This window comes from Carcharhinus amblyrhynchos, chromosome 13 (assembly GCF_965287045.1).
Source record: "Carcharhinus amblyrhynchos chromosome 13, sCarAmb.v2.hapA, whole genome shotgun sequence".
Classification (NCBI taxonomy): domain Eukaryota; kingdom Metazoa; phylum Chordata; class Chondrichthyes; order Carcharhiniformes; family Carcharhinidae; genus Carcharhinus; species Carcharhinus amblyrhynchos.
Window position 1 is genome coordinate 59505787 of NC_137336.1, and position 23330 is coordinate 59529116.

Here is a 23330-nt window from a genome sequence, read left to right on the forward strand (position 1 = left end):
GTGCCTGTCTCTACTTCTCCTTTAATCAGCCGCCTGGGTGAAAATTCCTTTGCGGTCTGATCTAGTGCAGTGGAACTAAACCAGGAACTGATAGTGGGAAGCAGTGGGAATACACTCTGTACTTCACTAATGAGAAATACCTTGTCTCTCCCACATGCCAAGGACAGGGCAGAGTTCTAGCACTTCTCATAAATGGAATTAAGTCAGTTGGTTCTATTCTCCATTGTGCCGTTTCCCTCAATTACATTAAAAATTGTAAATGCGGACAGTGAAGCAGTAACCTTATGAAGGACATCTCCCTTCCTCTGGGACAATCAATATATTCCCATTTATCTGGCTGTTTCTGTTAAGTTATGCAATAAGAATATGAATTACCTCAAAATGTCCTCTGAACTGTAGAACAGAGCTGTGCCCTGTGAGTCTTTTTTTCTTAGTCGTGTAGAGCAGTTGAAGAAACACAAAGCAGCAGCTAAGTCTTTCTGCTCCTGGAAGGTGTGAAAGTGAATTGCCTTGTTAAAGAACTCCCCTTTGCCCACCCCAGCTCTACCTTTGGACGTGCCCCATTTCCCCCCCACCGCCCCCGCCCCCCCCCCCCCCCCCCCCCCCACCCCCACTCCAATTCCCATCTGAATTTGGCAGGAATGGTAAGTTTGCCAGCAAGGAGTGGTCAAAATCTGTGGCGGGGGTGGGTGAGGGCAAGTAGTGAGGCTGCTGGTACCAATGCCATGACTGGGTAACTCGACCATTTAAGTAGCTTTGAATGAATGCATGAAGTGGGCAACAACATCTGGATGTGAAAACGACTGTGTAACCTGTTGGTTTTCATTTTCTTATCGCACTTTTTGGTGACTAGATCAGAGCTAGTTACAGTTTTGTGAATAAAGACATCACGGAAACTTTCTTTGGAAAGACAGAATATGGGGTTTGAAAACTCTGGGTGGGATTCCCGCCCAAGGTCAATGATGATTGCCATTGTCTGACCCACACCCGCCCCGGTACTGTGATGGGTGAGGTGGTGGAGTTCCGGTGACTATGATCAGGAGGCATAGAGGTGTCTTGGGTACAACAGGCCTGAGGCCCTGTGGGACAAGAAATCTTAGGGGTAGAATAAATGAAAGACTCACTTATTTATCCGTGAACAGGATCCTCACTGCTTTCTACTTCTGCTGGCAGCTTTGTGACAATGTGGAGCATTGACCAGTCAACAGGTAAAATGCATCCTGTTAATTGGGATGCAAATTTCCCATTTGAGATGTAGCCTCTGCTAGTCTGGGGTGAGCAGCAACCTTCTCTTTCAGGCAAGTTCAAGATTAAGGTTTGGAGATGACAGGAACGTGTGGGAAAATCCCTCTCAACACATTACCAGTCTTCGGCCTGCATTGTAGCCCCTTGGGTGGCTTGGGTTAGAATTTACCTTTGTACATCAGTATGTGCTCTGAACCAGTATGCTGTACTATCACCTCAACTGATGCTAATCCAGCTCTCTGTCAATGCCAGATTAATGATAGCTCCACCTAGCCTCACATGTGTTTGTTACTGACTGTACCTCTACAGATGTTAATCCAATTTCCTCACACTGTCAATTCAATAACTGCTCCCACTCTAGCATTAAGTGTTATTGACTGTAGCTCTTCTGATAATCCATTTTTTTGTCAGGGCAGTAATTCCACTTGGTTCGCTTCCTCCAGTGATGTCATTAGCACTGGGAAGACTCAACAGCTGCTTAAAACAAAACACATCCATTGCAAATTCTTCATTATTTTTGAGAATAAAGATAATGAAGAGTCTCTAGTTTTCAGGTCAGGCCCTTGTGCTTGATATACATCAGAACACAACGTGACCTCTTGAAAAGACCAGGGAAATGCTGAGACACTGTTTTATTCACAAAATTTCTGGTATCGCAACAAAGGTCGAAAGGTCAGTTCTTACTCCCTTTGAAAGCAGGGTGAGCATTAATTGACTCTTTTCTCTGTCCTTGTCTGATGATCCAAGTGTTTTCTTTGCACAAAGATGTTGTATAGATTACTGCTAGTGATGTTTGATTTATCTCTATCTCAAGTAATTTTGACAGTCAAGTGACCTCCCCCTCCTCCCCTCCCCCACTCCCTTTGCCCCAATTAAAGAGCATCAAAGGCGAGTCCTAATTGATATTGGTTTGCTGCCTTTTGCTTCTGAAAAACAGTTTTTGCCCCTCTGACTTGTCAGCCTGACTCCCATTTCCCATGCCTTGCGCATTATGCAGAGAAGCTCGGTACTCCGAACAAGGCGCAGGATCACAGCGAGCGTAATCTTTAGCATAGATTTTAACTCCTGCTTCAGCTGAAAAGGCGTAAAGCTGCTTCGACACGTGTGTGTGTTGTCTTGTGTACACTGTGGTGGTGTTGATCTGGAATGTTTGTCCCCATCCATCTAGTTTGCATTGCAATCACATTAGCCTGTCAGTGATTTAATTTGGGTTTTGTGTTGTGTAGACGTTCTGGAGTCTTGCACAGGGTCCAATCCAGAAAGCATAATACTTTCGCTCAGAGAAGTAAGCTCTTTTGTCAAACATATTTGTGGCCGTTTAATTGTGGCATCTGATTTTTGCTCTTTAGACTTGCTGGAGTCTATGTAATGTAAAATACAAAGACAGATAGATGCCTTGGACAGCCACATGTATTTTCCTTTTTCTTTTGTTTCCTTCCCAATTATTCTCTGCCCCATCAAGTGAGTTTGGCCTCCATTACTGAAATGAATGGCATTGCTAATCTGTGCCTTTTTCATGGGAGATGGGGTGAATTCCACATGTCCCAGACTGTAGCTCTTTCCTCTGCCCCCACCCCCATGTTACTAAGGGGTGGATTCAATTTCATAAAATCATCAAATCCTACAATGCAAAAGGACGCCATTCAGCTCATCGAGTCTGCACTGACCACAATCCCACCCCGGCCCTATCTCCCTGACACGAAGGGGCAATTTAGCATGGCTAATCCATCTAACCTCCCCTACCTTCAACTGTGGGAGGAAACCGGAGCACCCGGAGGAAACCCATGGGGAGAATGTGCAAACTCCACACAGACAGTGACCCAAGCTGGGAATCGAACCCGACTCCCTAACGCTGTGAGGCAGCAGTGCTAACCACTGCGCCACGTGCCACCTTTGTGCCAACATGCCATTCCGTAATGCCTTCAGACTTTCACAAGAGTGAATAAAACATGACTTGATTGCTTCTCTTAGAAACATCGTAGAGCTCTTCATGTACAGCAAGTTAGATTAAAAGGACAAGATCTTTAGTTATTTAGACAAAAGGAGGAAGGTTGATGAGGAAACTGGGAACGTTACTTGCTTTTTAAATAGTGTCAGAAGATCATTTATCCATGAAAACTGGAACTGCATTTAATATCCGGAAAGAAAGAATGGGACCCCCCACAATGCAGCGCCTCTTCAAAATTGGCCCTGAATGCCAGGTGAAGCTTGATAAAGCTCAAAGCCCTGCTTGGGGCTCTGAGGCAAAATGCCAACCAGCTGAACCAAATTGCAACTACATTTACTCCTGTCGGTTAATGGGAAAGCTCTGTGTAACGCCAATCCTCTTGAGGTGAATGGAGCTGGATAGAGTTCCTGATGTAGCAACTGTGAACCTTTGAAGGATTGGGGAGGTCGGGCAAGATAGCAACCGCAAAATCTGAAGGTCTCGTTCATGAACTTTACCTGAGCAAACAGACCCTGTTTGCAGTGTAGAATAGGTCATTCACAACAAGCAATGGAACCAAACCTTCCTTAAGGACTGGCCGAATGAAAGCTTAAATTGTTTTAGAGTGCTGGTATTTGAAGTTTCACCCAGATGTGGCATTCATACCTTTCCTCATTGGCTTTCAACCCCTTTAACTACCAGGAAGTTTGTGTACCTGTATAATCCAGAAACAATAGACCCATCATCACCTCTTCCAACTCTATACAAAGCTGGCACAGAATCCCTGCTTACTGCAGGCTTTAAACATATCAGCACTGACCTTTTAAACCTTGTTCTGGCTGGAGCTTTATACAGAGATTCCAGTGTACTGTGCACAGAACCACCGGAGCCAGGATTCCGCTGCGCAATAATTCAATGCTAAATGCAGCAGGCAGAGCCAGGTTAGAATTCATCTGGGGTTTATTTTAATTGGTTTTAAAAAGTGTTCAGGCTGGGTGGGTGGTTTTCATTATCTCACGCAGAATAAAGGTGAGTATTCATTCTATCTGATGAATTAATCTTTATTTACAATTCTACATGCACCCAGTGCCATCTTTTTGTGCATGTACTTTCTGTCCAGTGCCTTCCCTTTAATTTTGCTGTTTAACATCATTTTTTTTCCACCCTCCTGGAAAGAAAATGGCTGCCTGGGAAGCGAGAAGTGCATGACCAGACCTGTCACTTCCTTCCTGTAGCTGCCACTCACTGGACAAACAAATTTAGACTAGATTTCCTCCTCTCTCGTGTTATTAGAAATCCTGTGGTTTCACCCTTTATTTGTTATGGAATCTCTGGTCACGATCTTATGACCTTTAAATATTAAAGACATCAGGAATGGGAATTTTCCGCCACTGGAATTGTATCGGGAGTGGGGAGAGGCGAGGGCGGGGGGGGGTGGTGGTGGGGGTGGGCTCTTGCAAAGGTGCATTGACCTTGAATGGAATTTTCTGGTTTTGGGCGAGTGCGGTTGGAAAATCCCACCCTAATGTCATTAGCGAGTCCCGGACACTATTGTCTGAGCTAACTTTCACTTACCTGGTTGCCAGTCAAGTTTCTGACTGGCGAGAATCACAGGATGGTCTCCATCAGCTGGAGACCAGAGGTGGTAGCCTTGCTGGCGGGGGGGGAGGTGTGGAGGGATGAAATTGGAGGCCTTTGTAGCTCCAGGGTGGTCAGGGGCATAGTTGGACAGTGCCTGTGGGGCACTGTCTGCTTTGCACCCTGGCATTGTCCAATGGGCACCCTGGCACTGCCCACTGGGCACGATAACTGTGCCAGGAATGTGCCAAATGGGGGTGGTGTCTGTGGGTGTGGAACTATGATGGGGGAAAGGGAGGAAGGGAACTCTGCAGGTGGGGTGATCGGGGTGGGAGGCAGACAACTCTGCAGATGGAGGCAAATGGGGTGGGAGGGAGGAGGGAACTCTGCAGATGGGATGATCGGAATACGTCACTTGGCTGATCGGCAGCTGGAGCTTGGCACCCTTAAGTCTGTATTCAAGGTGGAACCAATATCTAAAAGGGAGGAGAAAAAAAAAAGGGTGATAAGTAATGGTGCTGCAATACCCTTCATTTCTTTGAGGAGCAGTGATTAGAAATCCTTTCAAAGGAGCTCCAGGTTAATAATGGTTCTTCCTCTCGATGAGCCCGTCCGTGCGAGACAAATTTTGGTCTGGTGTAATCCTGACAAAATCATCGCGTCAACTGCCTGTCATCCCAGGTGATCCATGGATCCTTAACCCCAAACAGCTGCATATTCACAACTACTGTGTATGCATGTCAACTGTCGCGGTGCACACTGCCCTGGGAATGAAAGGGCTTTGAAATTCATTGCCTGTAATTACTGTAGTCTGGGGCAAACTGCAGCAGGGAAAGCAACATTCCAATGGGTAATTCTTCATCAAATACCAACTTTGCAGAGCTTGTATTGGGTTTGGGTGTGGGTGGTGGGCGTGGGGTGGAGGAGGGGGGAATGCTGGTGGTATGGGGGACTGTGGATTTCTACCAGTCGCTGACACTACATTAATGTCAGCAAAGTGAGGTTGGTGTAAGGCAATCAGGTGGGTTCTTTGATGGGCTCACGGGGTCCGCTGCTATACAGCTGTGTTGATACATGACTAGGCCTGGATGCTATGTGTGATTTTGCTTTGATCTTGTTGTTTTTTCAATCATAAGATAAACATCACTTCCCTCGCCTTGTCCATCCCAGTGCCAGAATGTGCCAACCTTTTAAAAGAACTAGCAAGGGATCACACTGCGTAGCATGTGACCAAAACCTCTGGCAACAATTTTCATGATGTACGTGGTGCTCAACTTTGTAATGTTAACATAAATGAAATAAAGTTGCTTGTTATATTTCTTGGTGAGCCTCATTGTCAAGTGATGACAGGCAGAGTGATAGAAAACAGTGATCATGCTGACTGAGTTCACTGCTTCCTTTTGTTTGAAATATCAAGTTTATAAATAAGATGATAATAGAGATTCAATCCAGAAACCACCATTTTAGGGTAAAACGTTTGGCAGACATGAAGTTGAAGATTCAGGGAATGATAGGCCAGGGGATAAACTCAAACTCAAGTGCTGGAATTACTTTACGCAGTGTTGTGACACTAGAGAAACAGATGCCTGACTGTTTGTGATTTAAAAAGCAACTTTAATGGAAGTACAATCGCAGTTCAGTCTCTTTCAGTGATACTGTGTTTCATATTCACTTATTTATTAGTGTCACAAGTAAGCTTACATTAACGCTGTAAGAAGTCTCACAACACCAGATTAAAGTCCAACAGGTTTATTTGGAATCACAAACTTTCAGAGCTCCTGATGAAGGAGCAGTGCTTCAAAAGCTCATGATTCCAAATAAACCTGTTGGACTTTAACCTGGTATTGTGAGACTTCATACAGTGCCCACCCCAGTTAAATGCCAGCATCTCTATCTCGTAAGTTAACACTGCTGTGAAGTTACTATGAAAATCCCCGAGTTGCCACACTCTGGCGCATGTTTGGTACACTGAGGGAGAAATTAGCACACCCAATGCATCTCACCAATACATCTTTCAGGACAGTGGGAGGAAACCGGAGCACCCCGAGGAAACCAATGCAGTCACGGAGAGAACAAGCAGGCTCTGTACGGAGAGTGACCCAAGCTGGGAATTGAACCAGGTCCCTGGCGCTCTGAGGCAGCCATGCTAATCACTGTGCCACCATATTCTGTCCATTAGAGCAGAGGCTGTGAACTTAGTATCTTCTACATTTGAACGTATCCAAATTATTTTTCTTTAATCTGCTTTGTTTACGGATGCTGGTCATTGAATGTTAGGAACATAAGAACAAGAGTAAGCTATTAAGGTCCCTTGGGGCTACTCCATCATTCACTGAGATTGCCTGGAACATTTGCAGGTCATGAATGCCGCATCATAGCTGCATTGCTCATGTGATGTTCTCTTCAAAACTAAGGGTCCTAATTGGCCTTGAAGCAGGCTCAACGCCCAATGAGCAATGCCCAGCATTACCAGGAGGTGGGAGCTGCCAGCAGAGCATGGGCAGTAAAGCCAGATGGCAGCCTTGATGGGGCCTGCCGCTGTCTTAAAGAAAAAAAGAGTCATCTCATCAGAGAGCCAGCAGACTCAACCCGCGTTAAAGTGACCAACTGACAGGTAAAGCACTCAATCTGGCAGGAAATCCCCATGTCCCCAAATTTGATTTGATTTGATTTTATTATTGTCACATATTAGCACACAGTGAAAAATATTGTTTCTTGTGTGCTACACAGACAAGGCATACCATACGTAGAGAAGGAAACGAGAGAGTGCAGAATGTTGTGTTACAGTCATAGCTAGGGTGTAAAGAAAGATCAACTTAATGCGAGGTAGGTCCATTCAAACATCTGATGGCAGCAGGGAAGAAGCTGTTTTTGATTCAGTTGGTACGTGTCCTCATACTTTTGTATCTTTTCCCCGACAGAAGAAGGTGGAAGAGGGTATGTCCAGGGTGCGCGGGGTCCTTGATTATGCTGGCTGCTTTCCTGAGGCAAATGTAGAAGAGTCAATGGATGGGAGGCTGGTTTGCATGACGGACTGGACTTTGTTCATGACCCTTCGTAGTTTATTGTGGTCTTGGACAGAACAGGAGCCGTACCAAGCTGTGATACAACTGGAAAGAATGCTTTTTATGGCGCATCTGTAGAAATTGGTGAGAATTGTAGCAGAGATGCCAAAGTTCCTTAACTCCTGAGAAAGTAGAGGTGTCGGTGGGCTTTCTTAACGATAGTGTCGGCATGGAGGGAGCAGGACAGGCTGTTGGTGATCTGGACCAACCTTGAAGAACTCGGCCATTTCCACTTTGTCCCCATTGATGTAGACAGGGCATGTCCTTCAATACACTTCCTGAAATTTGCAGCATAATAGAAAAAAAACTTTAGCTTTTCATCAGATTTAACCAATGCTGCATACTCCTCATTGTGAGGCCTGCGGTTGCCTGTTGAGGCCTTGTTAGAGGCTTGTTAACCAGCTTTCAGAGAAAAGATAAAAAGGCCAGTGTCCACTGGGGAAAATTAAAAGGACTAGATAGAATTTAACTCGCATGTTGACCTTGAGCTGATTTAGCAGTGGAGCTATTGAGCTATTTTACAGACTGTCTGTTCAACTCAGCAGCTTGGTATTGGTGGCTGAAATATATGTTTCAGCATAAGCCACGTATACAGTCAGCTTTGAAAACTTACTTTGATAATTAAATATGTGAGGGCAATGGCTTGGCTTGGACACTGTCAATCTACAAATCAAGTCTTTGATTGTCTCAGTCAGCAAGCCTGTAGAGTTTCCCTGCTTCATTTCCTGCAGCTCCCTACTCTCATGAAACTGGATTAACATCCATCAGCTGTTATTTGCCCAATTTAAAGAAGCACAACATGAATAATATTTCATGTGATTCCTGATTGCCCAGGCTTCTCCTGGTATGCTGAACAAAATTCAAGACAATAAACGCACCCAGTGAAAATCTAAAATTAGAAGTGGAGGGAGAAAATGAATAATAGCAATAGCGTTCGCTCTCTTTATGCTGGCATCCTTTGAGACTTCAGTGCCGCCTGACACTCTACCCGGCATCTCCAAATCCTCAATATCAATTGGTATTCCTCTCCCCATCATGGCATCTGCCTTCCCATTTCTCTCCTTTTTTTCCCCCAGTTTCACAATATAATTGCAGCAGTAGGGAAAACGATGGCCTAGTGGTATTATCGTCAGACTATTAACCCAGAAACTCAGCTAATGTCCGATTCCTCGTATTGATCACCGTCTGTGTGGAGTCTGCACGTTCTTCCCATGTCTGTGTGGGTTTCCCTCCAGGTGCTCCGGTTTCCTCCCACAAGTCCAAAAGACATGTTGGTTCGGTGCATTGGCTATGATAAATAGGTGCTGAACAGGTGCTGCAGTGTGGTGACTAAGGGCTTTTCACAGTAACTTCATTGCAGTGTTGATGTAAGCCTACTTGTGACACTAATAAATAAACTTATTCTGGGGACCCAGGTTTGAATCCCCTCATGGCAGGATTTGAACTCATTAAAAATATCTGAAATTAAGAATCTATTGATGACCACGAAACCATTGTAGATTGTTGGAAAAACCCATTTGGTTCACTAATGTTCTATAGGGAGGGAGATCTGCCATCCTTACCTAGTTTGGCCTACATATGACTCCAGAGCCTCAGCAATGTGGTTGATTCTCAACTGCCCTCTGAAAATGGCCTAGCAAGCCATTCAGTAGTATCAATTACTACAAAGTCTCAAGGACAATTAGGGTTGACAATAAATGCTGGCCAGCCAGCGACACTCATGTCCCACGAATCAATAACAAATGTTGTAGCAGCAGCGTTCCGTCACAAAGAACAAAAGACTTGGACTATAGCCATAAGGTTCCATGTCCACACGACTGAAGCAATTCCCATTTCTATACAATGTTGTTCAAAGAAAAAAGGAATATTTTGTCACATATATTTTCTAAATTGGAAAGTATCTTCCAAATGTTATTAATATTTGGGCATCAATATTTTGTGATGAAGCGATGAATATTTTTGGCAAGTGGTAACTGGAGTGCATAATCTACTGAACATACAAATATTTCCTTTTCATTCTATTAAATGTGCAGCAATAAAAAGGCAAATACAAATAAAACTAACTTGGAACAATGTAAGATTTTTCAATGTTCTGCCCTAGTGTTGAAGGAACCTTCTGGGGTTTGCATGGGGTGTTGTAGTCGGGGGATGGGGACGTTGTATGTTGAAGTGTCAACAAATGCCATTGAGTTGACATCTAGTGGCTCTAATCATAAAATTGATTTAATTTATTATTGTCACATGTATTGGGATACAGTGAAAAGTATTGTTTCTTGCGTGCTATACAGATGAAATATACTTTTCATATAGCACATAAAGGAGAAGGAAAGGAGAGGGAAGAATGTAGTGCTACGGAGAAAGGTCAGCTTAATATAAAGTAGGCCCATTCAAAAGTCTGATGGCAGCAGGGAAGCAGCTGTTCTTGCATCAGTTAGTATGTGTCCTCGGACTTTAGTATCTTTCTCCTGACAGAAGAAGGTAGAGGAGAGTACATCCGTGGCATGTTGGTGTCCTTGATTACGCTGGTTGCTTTTGAGAGATAGAGGGAAGTGTAGACAGAGACATTGGATGGGAGGCTTGTTTGAGTGATGGATTGGGCTTGGTCTGAAGGAGGAGGCAAACTGAAAGCTGGAATCTTCAGGAAACAAAAATTGGGGAGCCAACTTGCAGCCAATGAATGGAGAAATGTTGGTGATGGCCTGGCAGCACACTGGATGAACAGACAGTACATTTTCTTGTTCACTTTTTTGACATGTATCAAGGTGAGACCTTAGCAAATGTGAGGAAATAAGCTTTTCAAAGACAAACATGCCATAGCAAAGAGAGAGGATATCTGTAGATCCCTCTGGCATATGAACATACTGCAATGTAACCATTCCTTTAATTAACAGTAAGCATTCTTTCCTCACCTCATGTCAGGTTTGATGGTTTGGACCTCTGTAAATGCAGGTGAACAGACGGGATTCAATTCTGTGTAATTACCTGTCACCTCATTACTGCACAGAAGCCTGAAGCAAAAACAAATCCATCCTCTGCCCAGGTCTCAAAGGGACTCTATCTCTGTGTAAATATACTCGGTGACCTTTTACAGTGACCAGGTGCACGCGCCGTTCAGTCTTCGAGATTCAGTGTCATCGAGGACCTCCTATTGGGTGGTCCTGGAGATTCATCTTTTTAAGGAAGTCCACCTTCTTTCTTCAATGTTGGGTCAGTGACATTGGGTACCTGTCTGATATGGCACCTGGATGTGTGTCATCATGCCCGCCCTGCCACACAATGTGGCACAGGATGCATAATTACTGAGGTCGGAGCTGGAAGATATGGCATGCTTTCCCACCAGCCTCCACAGTGGGAAACACTCCCTTTCTGCATCCCCATCACAGGACCTGGTCCCAGATGGGAGAATCCTGCCCATGTGTCTGGAAGGCATCCAGCATGCACTTATTACAGGGCACCCCTCCTCCATTTGACCTTTTCTGACGAGACCTTAACTCAACATCTGAAAAACTTGGCCTCTGTGCTTTCTCATGGTCAGCTATTTTTTGATTGTTGCAAGCATATTTAAAGCCAGCAGTCTCGGTCCTTATGCCATTAGGCATAATCCATCTTCCTTGTACGTGGCTAAGTACATACAAGTGGTGTGAGTTAGTAATGATATAGGGCCACATGCTGAACATATAACCCATGATCAGAGCAGGTACCCCTGCCTGCATTCAGAACTGACAATAATCAGCAGTCAGCACACAGTTGGCATCCTGACTGCATTCCAACAGAAGTAAATACCTGTCGGAGCAACTTCCCCACTGTTCCCAGTGCTAACACACTCTAGGGGACCAGTCCCTTGGCTCTCTGATAATGTACAGGTCTCCAACCTGATTTCTCAACAGTATTAGTGTCACTGCTGGCCAGCAGGCAGCTGTTCAGTGCTATTCATGTGCAGTCCAGATAAGATGGAAGGGTACCATGAACTCTGCATGGGTCATTTCTACTCTCCCTTAAAACTCCATGAGTTAAAATTTGAGCTGCTGTCTATCTGTTCACGAGTTAAATGGATTTCCTTGAACCAAGAAATCTAAACACCTTGTGCCCTATCCCAAATAACTGGTCACTAAGAACACAGTATGTTGTGAAGGTTTGTACTGCACATAAAAGAGGACACACTGCATTGTACAGCACACTATGGGCAGGATTTTATGGCCTCACTTGTCCCGAAACTGTAAAATCCTTCTCGAGGTCAACAGACCTTCCTGGTGTCTGTCCGTTGCCCATTCCGATTCCCGTGGTGGGCAGGGCGGTAAAATTCCGGTGCAGTTCAGGATGTTATACAATGTAAGGTGATCTGTTTGGATTCATTGTTATGCATTAACTTGTGTGGTTTTGCTGTGATATACTGCGCACATCACTAGTTGAACTGTGTCTTTGTTACAATATGGGATGCACTGCAGTACGGACGAGTACAAATCAGTTGGGTATACACATTATTGGAGGAGGTTGGGAAGTTTAGTGTTTTGAATATGAAGTGACCAAGAGATGCACTGGTCCTGCACGAGGTCTACATACATCACACATGTGTTTGATTACTTTTGTTCTACATTTTCTTATCAGGCGACTCAACAGGAATAAACTTCAGGTGCTTCCTGAGCTGCTCTTCCAAGGTACCCCAAAACTCTCCCGACTGTAAGTAACCAAAAGCTCATTTTATTTATGCTTTTCACCCAATTTTTAAAGGGCCGATTTAACTTACATAATTGCCTCTGTGTTGGAAGAAAAAAATGTCTACAATGTTTTTTGGCTCAACAGATCAATCAGTGCCTTGTTGTGCAAGTTGGTTAGGGACTGCCATCTCTATTCCTGCTTATTCAAATCTTTGACTCATTGATGAATCAGGAAATAGCTGAGCTATCGGGTTGATGAGAATGTTTCCAAAAGATTCAGGATAGTAACTTGGATTTTATTTAAACGGGACTTTATATCAAGATTTGCATGCTAGGTGTAAAGGTGCGTTAGTACATTAAATACTAAATGAACCATTCTCTCAAACAATAGGGGTGGCATGGTGGTGCAGTGGTTAGCACTGCTGTCTCACAGCGCCAGGGACTCAGGTTTGATTCTGGCCTAAGGTGACTGTGTGGAGTTTGCACATTCTCCCCATGTCTGCATGGGTTTCTTCTGGGTTCTTCAGATTCCTCCCACAGTCCAAAGATGTGCAGATTAGGTGGATTGGCCATGCTACATTGACCCTTAGTGTCCCAAGATGTGTAAGTTAGAATAAATGCATAGAGTTACAAGGAGTGGGGCAGGTGGGAGGCTGGGGGAGGCCTGGGTAGGATGCTTTTTTGGAATATCAGTGCAGATTCAATAGGCCGAATGGCCTCTTTCTGTGCTATACATTGCATGCTTGAGAGTGAGTACTTAGGAAATAATGGAAATGTGTTCATTCAATGTTGGTATTTGCCAAGCTAGACTACACAAACTTTTCCTGTATTTCTTCCTGTATTCTTAAGTATTTTCAGTGATTATGGTTGCCTATTTTAAGATTATTATTTAGCAAGTGACAATCATTTGGCTCAGATATCTTTGAGTTGAATAGCTTTAGTTTTCCCGTCAGAAAGTTGTCTGTGTTTAAAGTTCTCAGAAATGACTGTTTGATCAATTTGGATTTTATTTTACTGCTTTACACACTCATGTAAATTGCAACTGCTAGATTGGAGTGAACTTTCATTGGCTGGCATGTTATCAATGGCTTTACGTGTTGGCAAAATCATACCTGGTTGGACAGGGCAATGGGTGCTACCAGCACTGCTGTTTTCTCCCTGTTCTCCAAAACTACCTTTTAAAATGGAGTGACCTCGGAGGTGTTAAATGCTTTGCCTGATCGGCTTGGTGCAAATTCCATTGTTACAAATTCTCTCATGCACTAATATGATTATAGAATGGCCAGGTTTTTAAAAAATGTACATTTGTTACGCATTCCCTCAGGTGTCCTGGTTTTGCAGTTAGGTCAGGTGATGAAGGTTTATGATCCATAATGGTGCCGAAGTTGGGGTAATCCTCACTGATTGCGTAATTGTGAGCACATTTTTACAGCAGGTTAACTGACAGGGAAAGTTTTTTTGCAACTTTGTTAAATGTTGTAGGAACAAACCGTTCGACCAAATATATCATCACCCCCTCCTAATATCTCCTCTTCTGACTTATTGGTGCCCTTATTTTTGATTTTGTTCCCATGAAGTGTGTTGGGATGTTTTTCAGCTTTTAAAGTTGCTATGCAAATGTAAGTTGCAATGGAGAAGAAACCACGAACAGTGAAAATCTTTACAAATGCTGTTATCATTGATGGCTAGATTGCCTTTTCAGAGCGGAAAGCTGGGACAACAGTTCTGTGTCTGCAATTCTTCACTATATTAACTTGACTGTGCTGCTAGCATGGTGGCAAGGTGCCGAGCAGAGGCCCACATTGCCCCACAGGAAAGGAAATAAAACCAAGAGCGTGACTTACTACCTGGCCTCTCTTGCAAGCTTCCTGTGAGTTGGTGGAAGAGTAGTGCTGGCAGAGAAACTACTCAGGCCACCCACTTGGCCATCTACTTGGCTAAGGTTACTACTTGATCGAATGATTCAAAGGCTAAATAAAAGGGGGCAGTGGAGGATGGGTTGGCAGGGGGATTGGGGGCGGACAATAACTCAAAGAGGAGTGTTCATACACTTCCAATGAGTCCATTTTCTGATTGAACAATCTGTAAAGAAACTGGCATTTTATTATCCTGTAAATCCAAGAGGTTTTTGCCCTAATAAAGGATGCCTTTGTTCTGAATCTACTTAAAGCAAGGCATAATTTGGGTGCGAAGATTTTCCCCCATTGTTGATGTCCTGGTCTTTAAACAAACTGAGAAAGTCCTTCCAGAAACACACTATATCCTCCTGGTCTACATCCATATTGTTACCCATCTCAGAACATACCCAATCACAAGGAATGGAGAGAGAGAACAGGTCGGGATCGATTGTTCTGATTGATCTTAGGAGTCTGATCAGTGGGAAGCTGCTTGACATGGAATGGGGAAAGTTCACTCATGCTTTCTCCCTTGATCGAATGTGTCCTGATAGGAGTGGCAATATGTCCTGACATTGGACTGCGATCTAGCAATACTTTGTTTGACTGATTTCTTGGCCCAGGAATGGTTTGAGAGGTTACAACTTGCTCATTTTTGTCCACCAATTTCTGAAAATACAAACGGTCCAGTGCCAGTTTGTTCCCATTATTTCCCAACAAATGCCAATTTGTTCTATTATTTCCATACAGTTTTGCTATGGAATATTAAACATCAGTTCCTAAGCTAATTATTTTTTGAAATCAAAAACAAACAGCAAAACACGTGCAGCACCCAAACTTGTTCTGGGTTTAGATAAATGCTGTCAATCAAGAGGTTTGTGTTGGTCACCAAAATTTGTTGGCCACTACATGACTGTTTTGATGTCTGATCCTTGTGGTTTATTATTAAGTGAACTACTTCACAGAGAGGTAGTACTGATGGACATTTGCAGCGATGTAGGAGCCCCATTGACCTTGGTGTGTAATTGAGGGAAATGCATGCAATTTCATTACTGATGTAGGATATGGAGAGTACTTCATTGAACCAGAAAGATGCACACATCATGTATTTCCTAACACCAGGGCCGATATTTTAGGACCTCGCTCGGGTGAGGCTCATAAAATCCTGCCCGAGACCAATAGAGAATTCCATTCTGCAAGTTGCCCCCACCCCCCCAAAGATTTTGGGCGGGCGCCAAGCTAAAATTCCGTCCTAGGTGTTAGTTTATTTTCTTCCATCCCTTCGTGGTTCATTATGCCATGTGCTCATATAACATGGTGGGGAGGGTCATCTTGCGATCGCAATGTTTTTCCAGGTTACAGGAGATCACAAATATCTGATCATTACACAGTTCCCATGTTGTTTAGAAATAAGTACTGTATATTCTCCAGACTGAAAACTAAAAGCATAAACTAAAAAAAAATGGGTTCAAGCTTCACACAGTAAGAGTACATATTGACAATTCTGGAAGGGAAATCAGGGTACTCAACATGATTTCCCCGTCAGTTAATTTTAATGGATGGAACTTTAAGTAGGGCCACAACCTCTCTTTGCAAATTCCTGCCACACAATCCCATCACTTGAAACTTGGCATTAGAATCACCGCTTCATATAATTGGTGCACACTATAAGAATCTGTCAATCCCAAATAAAGCTTGGGAATGGTTTTCAACAGTGTTTTGTCCTGGTCTGTGAATTTATCTGATCCTAATGTATTATTTTATATTAATTATATATTAACGATGGAGGCATCATTGGCTAGGCCAGCATTTATTGCTCATTTCTAATTGTTCTTCAGAAGATGGTGGCAGTTTGCCATCCTGAACTGCTGCAGCCCCTGTGGTGTTTGTATAGCCACAGTGCTGTTAAGCAGGAATTTGAATCAAAGCCAGTGAAGGAATGGCAATATAGCTCCGAGTCAGAATAGTGCGTGAATTGGAGGAAACTGTGCAAGTGTCAGTGTTTCTGTGAGTCTACTGGCCTTCTCCTTTTAGGAGGTAGAAGTTGCAGGTTTAGAAGGCATTGTCAAAGGACCGTGGCTGCAATGTATCCTGTAGGTGGTACACACTGCAGCCACTATGCATCAGTATGGGGTCTTAGGTTGGAGAGCGTCTGCATGCTGTTGAGCAGATGTCGATCAGGCAGGCTGCTTTGTCTTGGATGGTGTTGAGTTTCTTGAGTATTGTTTGAGCCATGCTCATTCAAGCAAGTGGAGAGTGTTCCATCTTACTTATGGCTTCTGTCGTGTAAATGATGGACAGCCTTTTGGGGAGGCATGGGCTGAGCGGTTGTGCAGAAGATGAGTTACTCACCACAGAATTCCCAGCCTCTGACCTGTTCTTGGTTAGTCCAATTAATATTCTGACCAGTGGTAACCGCTCACAATGTTGATCGTGAGGGATTCGATGATGGCAATGCAATTATGTGTCAGTGGGAAATGGTTGGACTGTCTCTTGTTGCAGATGGTTCATTGTCAGTGGAATGAATGTCATTTACCATTCATCAGGCCAAGCCTGAATGTTGTTCAGGTCTTGTTTTTTTTTATTCATTCAAGGGATGTGAGCTTCACTAGCTAGGCCAACATTTATTACCTATCACTAATTGGCTTAGAGAAGGTGATGGTGAACTGCCTTCTTGAACAACTGAAGTCAATGTGGAGTAGATACACCCACAGTGCTGTTAGGAAGGAGTTGCAGGCCTTTGGTTCAGCATTAGTAAAGGAATGGAGACATCTTTACTTTTCAGGATGGTAGCATGCTATTTATTCGACAAAAAGGATAACGGTTAACATAATTCACATTTTATTATCTTGGTAGTTGACATAGCTATAATGGCTTGTTGACTAGCTGTCAGTCTCTACCAGTGAGTCTACAGCAGACGAAGATATAGCTTTGAGAAATGTATGTCCAATTGTCAGTTTTGTTGAAATGGCTGTTAAAATACATCACATACAGAAGTAGAATGCCATAAAACAGCAATGTTTAAGCACAACATAATATTCCCTGCTAAAATTGTTGCAATATCACCATAAGTTCAAGTTTAGTGATAATTTGGTTACAATGAGTTGTTGGTTCCAATCTCAGTAAATGGATTAAGTCTGCCTCCTGATAAGGACCCTCTAGGGCCTGAATTTTCATAAAGGCTCCCACGCCTTAGCCAAAATGGTGCTGGAGCCCCCAATCCCTCCACCCACCATCTTCAGCTGCAGGGGGCAGAGGATTAGTGGGGGAGATGGCAGCAGATTGTAGTTTGCACATGCACAGTACACAGAGGCAGCTGTGCATGTAGGAATATAGTTGCCTTCAAACGGATACAATTTTCATTATGGGGATGTCCAAATCTTGATGTCTAGGCTTTGGATATTGGAGGAAAAGGTCTAAAGCTGCCACAGTTATTTGGAGAGGTGAAGTACCCTTTCAGAGAGGCCCAGAATTCCCTTTTGGGGAATAACATGCCCTTTGGAAGAGGTCAGGTGCCCTTTTGAAGAGGTAAGGAGCCCTTTGCGTTTATAAAGGATAGATATGTTCAGTGGAGTTGTCAAATCATTTAAACCTTTGTGCCTTTTAATTTCCTTGAAAGAAAAACAGCCTGTGGTGACTCTTGTTGCTATTTCACTTGCTGGATGTTGACATAATCTTGAAGGTTATCATTAGTATCGTTATGTGCATGGTAGCACAGTGGTTAGCACTGCTGCTTCACAGCTCCAGGGACCTGGGTTCGGTTCCTGGCTCGAGTCAGTGTCTGTGTGGAGTTTGCACATTCTCATTATGTCTGCGTGGGTTTCCTCCAGGTGCTCTGGTTTCCTCCCACAGTCCAAAGATGTGCAGGTTAGGTTGATTGGCCATGCTAAAATTGCCTCTTAGTGTCCTGGGATGTGTAGGTTAGAGGGATTCGCTGGTAAATATATAGGGATATGGAGATAGGGCCTGGGTGGGATTGTGGTCGGTGAAGGCTCAATGGACTGAAGGGCCTGTTTCTGCACTGTAGTCTTCTATGTTCTATGTATTATTGGATGAATGCTGCTTTACTGCTGCCACAACTGTCATTATCAAAGTAGGGGCCTGTAGGTTCACAATTTGATTGACATCACCAAGTGCTTATAAAGTGATTAGCTATCCTTGATGTGAATTTATGAAACTAAAGTTTGTTTTTATGAGGGATTAAAGACTTGAAATATTTTAAATATATTGAATGGATTTTTATGAATGAAAAATTTGAAAACATAGTGAACTGGGAACCTTACTTTATTTCACTCACCATGGCTTCTGAGGTCTGCCTATGGTGTATACTGAGTGAATTGGTATGGAGATGTAAGTGAAAAGGGTGGTTAGTGTAAAGGTTGGCATGAGTTGGCACTAAGTTGACATAGGAGCTATAAAGTTAAGTGGGATAAGGGATCGGTCATGGATTGGCATGAGTTGGTATTAAGTTGCCGAAAGGGCTGTAAAGGACCATGGTGTCATGTTGTTTGGGTGGGGGGGTGTTAGGTGGCATGGAGTGTATGAGCGATCATAAAAGTTGTGTGTGTTGGGGAGGCGTTGGTGAAGGGATGTGAAGGATAACGGTTCACTTTGGTTTTATTGATTTCTTTTTATAACTGGAACAATATCTGGAGCACCAAACCAGCCCTTGTTAATTAGCTCCCTCCTCAGCACCTAGTAGCCCTCTGAATTCTTTGCAGAGGTTGTGGGCCTGACTCCAGTTAGCAACCCCCCCAATTTCCCTCCGCCAACCCCCCTGGAATGAACGTCAGGTTATTTCTCCCTAGTTGCTCATGCGGAGTTGGGAACTCTCCTAAAAAATTCGACCATAGGCCTTCATTTCGGTCACTACCCCCAGCAATTACTTTTGTCTCTCTTGTTTACTTTTGAAACAACTTCCCTGTTACCTCTGGGTACAACTTGTTAGGTCACCTAATCTACAACACCTACCTCAAACTTGATGGAATATAATTTGCCGGCCAGAGTTTGAAGTGAAATAAAGCTGGCCTGAGCCCACAATTGGCAGTCACATTCGGAAAAGCCATGAGACTAAGTGGTTTAGAAAATGGAGCTTGTGCAGCAGGGACACTACCCTCAGTTCAAAGGTCAAAGTATTAGAGCAGGTTAAAGGGAACTCACTTGGCAATGCTTGTTGTTGATCGCTGGGATATATCATTCAAATAATGAAATTCATATTGGATATACCAATACTCATATTGGGTCAAGAGTAGACTAAGCAATTTATGGGGAAGTTCCCCAAGCGGAGTACATACCGGGTTGACAGATGGGGAGAAATGCTATCCCTCATCTTGAAAAGTACGATAATAATCCAAATGTTTGGTGGTTATAATTGTCCAACAGAAGACCTGATGACATCAGTTGCAGGTAATATTTCTGTAGCATGTCAGTGGACTATGAAAGGCGGGTGTTCTGAAAGGAACAAGGCAGTCTAGCACCTCTTGTCATGTGCCTCTGCATGGCACCCTTATGAAATTATGATTAGCTTCATTCCATAATTTGTGATGGTTTTTGATTCCCCCAACATTCCTTCCCCCCCCCACCCCCGCTTCGCTATCATTTGTTACTACCGTGTATGCGTTTTCTTGAAAGTGCTTCAGTAAGGAACTTCAAAAGGATCTTACAAAGTTGATAGATTGAGAAAACATCTCCCAAAAGGAGGCCACAATAACCTCAAGTTGAGACTCCATCTTTCATCCTGAGGTTTGCCTGTCAGCACAGTGTTTGAAGGCAAAGCTGCACAGTTGTCCGGAGCAATCTGCTTCTAATTTGAATTCAGGCATCACTTTGCTTATTTTCCGAACCGTATTCCACCTTTTTGTTTTTAACGGGGGGAGAAAAAAACTAAGCCTCCAAAGAATCGGAGAGTCCAATCATCTTTTGCCATCTGGATCTGTTAAAAATTAAAGATTGCTGAACCCCCATCCATATCATTGTGTCAGGATGAATTCATTTGATTGGCCGCCCTAGAAATCTCATCTCTTGGGCATTGAATCCCTGGATATCATTACCCTTTTACTGGATAATTTACTCGAACCAGGCCTCTAGGCCTTCATTTGATTAATCACCTAAAATGCGAGTTCAGTGATTGCTTGGAAACCTGGAATAGTTAAGGGTTTGTTGATGGGGCAGCATTTGGTTTGCATTCTGACATCTATTTCCTTTCTCTGTGTTTTCATGGTGCAAGGGATGGGAGTAGTTATTTCGTTTCCAGAAATGCAGGACCTGACTTATTTATTTATTAAAAGGTTGCTCACAAATGGTTCGATTGTGCAGCTACATTTTAAGTCAGAGCTTCTGTTACTATTTTTTTTACTCGGGAGGCTGCATTAAGAGTCGCACTCATGCGTTACCTCCAGGGAGTCGTTTGTGGAGGTGTTTCCCAATTATTGGCTGAGCAGAGATTGACACAAAGTCAAGACAACGACTTTGAAAAACAGGCTTAGTCAAGAGGATTCGTTCACTATTTACTGATTAAGATGCAGTAATTCGTTGAGAAGGTTTCCAATCTTGTAGACAAGTTGGCTGTCATTTTTTAAAAGCATTTTGATCATGTTGCGTAAGAAAATCATTTTCTGGATTGAATAAGGGTGATGGAAGCAGGTTCCGTATTTGTCAATGTTGCAGAGTCAACTTTACCCCTGCCTGCCAGTGGAAAATCACAATGGAAAATTACAGTGGAAAAGGCTTGAAGAGAAAAAGGCAGTTGCTCATACAGTGTGCTACTAATGGGTTCGCCATTGCCACCATTCTACTTTCCGGTTTTCACCAGCATACAGGCTTCCCACATCAGACAGTTGAGGCCACATGAACATTTAGTGATTGCTACAATCTTAACTCCAAATTGCAGTAGTAACTGGCAGTGCAAATGGTAGGTGTACCCTTGCGACCTCCAGGGAAACCTTGCAGCAGGGGCAGTTTTCCCTTTCCCTTGCTGCAAATCTCTCAGCGCTGGTCAAATGGGCAAAATAGTGACACGTGGAATTTAACTCTGAAAAGTGTAAGGTGATGCATTTTGGAAGGACTAACAAGGTGAGAGAATACACAATGGACAGTAGGATGCTAGGGAATGCAGAGGACCAGAGGGAACTTGAAATCCAAGTTTGTAGATCGCTGAAGGCTGCAGGACAGATAGATGAGGAGGTTAAAAAGACACATGTGATTCTTGCTTTTATTAGCCCAGGCATACATTATAAGGGCAGGGAGGCTATAATAGAGCTCCAAAAAACACTTGTTGGAACACAGCTATAGTATTGTGTGCAGTTCTGGTCACCACATTGTAAGAAGGATGTGATTGCACTAAAAAGGGTGCAGAGGAGGTTTACCAGGTTGTTGCCTAGGCTGGAGTATTTCAGCTATGAAGAGAGGCTGGTTAGGCTGGGATTGTCCTCCTTAGAGCAGAGAGGGCTGAGGGGTGCCTGATTGAAGTGTACAAAATTATGCAGGGCATTGGTAGGATAGACAGGAAGGAACTTTCCCCCTTAGTAGAGGCATTGATGATCAGGGGACATTAATGGGCAGGAGATTTAGAGGAATTTGAGGAAAACCTTTTTTGCCCAAGTCACATCCTGAGCTAAAATTGATACTTGTGTATGTACAGTAGACACTGCCTTGAAATTTATTGCATTGAGAAATCCAATGTAAGCATTTGGCTTGAATGTTACATTGATGTGAACAGGTAATGTGAGCTTATTTGATAAGATCTGCCAAAGAATTCTTATTAATGGTGAGGGATGGAGAGTGCAGGAAAATTTTGACCTCTCTTCCAGTACAAAAATTATGTAAAAATTGCCAATCTTCTGCAAATAACATTTCAGTATATCAAACTAAAACAACTCCAGGGCACAAATCATGAGTCCAGATAGATGTCTCAGTAATGACTAATATTTCTAGAATTGGGAGGCTGCATTTTACTATCCAGACTGATCTCGAGCGCTAGTTTGAGGTCTTTACGTGGATTTGCTTCTTGATGCAAATGCAACCTCAAAGCAATCCACTGGCACCAGAGGATGTCGAGACTGACAGTTCGCCTGCCATTCAATATTGAATTCAGTATACTGCACAAGGTGTTGTATCAAGGGAGGGAGTAAATCATACTCAAAGTATCCACCTTGCTATTGTGGAGAAGAGAATGAAGAGACCCACAATAAGAGAGCTGAAGAAGAGATTAGGCAGTGTGATATTTGAAGGAATGATGGAGACAAAGACTTCAATCCAAATGAAGGAATCTTTGAGCTGTAACTTCTGAATTTTGGGATAGTGTATCTGGAGAAGGTACCCCAAAGATCCATGTGTTCCTCCCCCTCCATCGCACCCCCCCCGCCAACCTCCACCTTCCACCTCACTGGATGTTTTTGGGTAAGGATTGCACTGCAGTTGCCTGGCATCAAACTTCCGATGGGCAATTGCCCTGAATTGGGAATCATTTGAAAATGTAATTTGAATCACAAACTTGGATGATTCCAATTGTTTAACATTAACGCACACATGCGCATACATACACACTCGCCCATCCCACTGCGCCCGGCCTGAGCGGGGAAGGTTAAGCGAAGTAAGGACGCTTGGACATCAAACTAAGAAACTAGTCCAACTCATTTGCCGCTCCACGAAAAGTTCCAGGCCTTCATTTCATGACCATGAGCTGTTTTTTGGAAATGCTCAGTTTGTGAGACAGCATTGTGACATGACCACCAGCAAGTGGACAGCCAATCTATCCTTTAACAATTGTGCTAACGTTGGTCAAGGGGAGGGATTCTGAACTTTTATTTTATCCATGGTGGGTTTTGGATGCCCAAGTATTCATGCCTGGAGAGGTAGTGTCCATTATTATAAAATGTAAATGTGACTCTCTTCGTCAGAATTTGGCAGTCAATTAAATTTAACACAGGCTGGCATGGTTTCCATGGCTCAAGAAACCTGTGAACAT

The 23330-nt window shown here is 43.4% G+C and overlaps 1 protein-coding gene across 1 annotated transcript in view; it reads left to right on the plus strand.

Annotated features, from left to right (window-relative positions):
* Positions 1–23330, plus strand: part of LOC145351942 (slit homolog 3 protein-like) — a 623540-nt gene that overhangs the window by 62560 nt on the left and 537650 nt on the right. The window contains exon 4 of the mRNA XM_080201750.1: positions 12421–12492. Within this exon, the coding sequence (XP_080057876.1) occupies positions 12421–12492 (72 nt within the window). The remainder of the gene's footprint in view (positions 1–12420; positions 12493–23330) is intronic.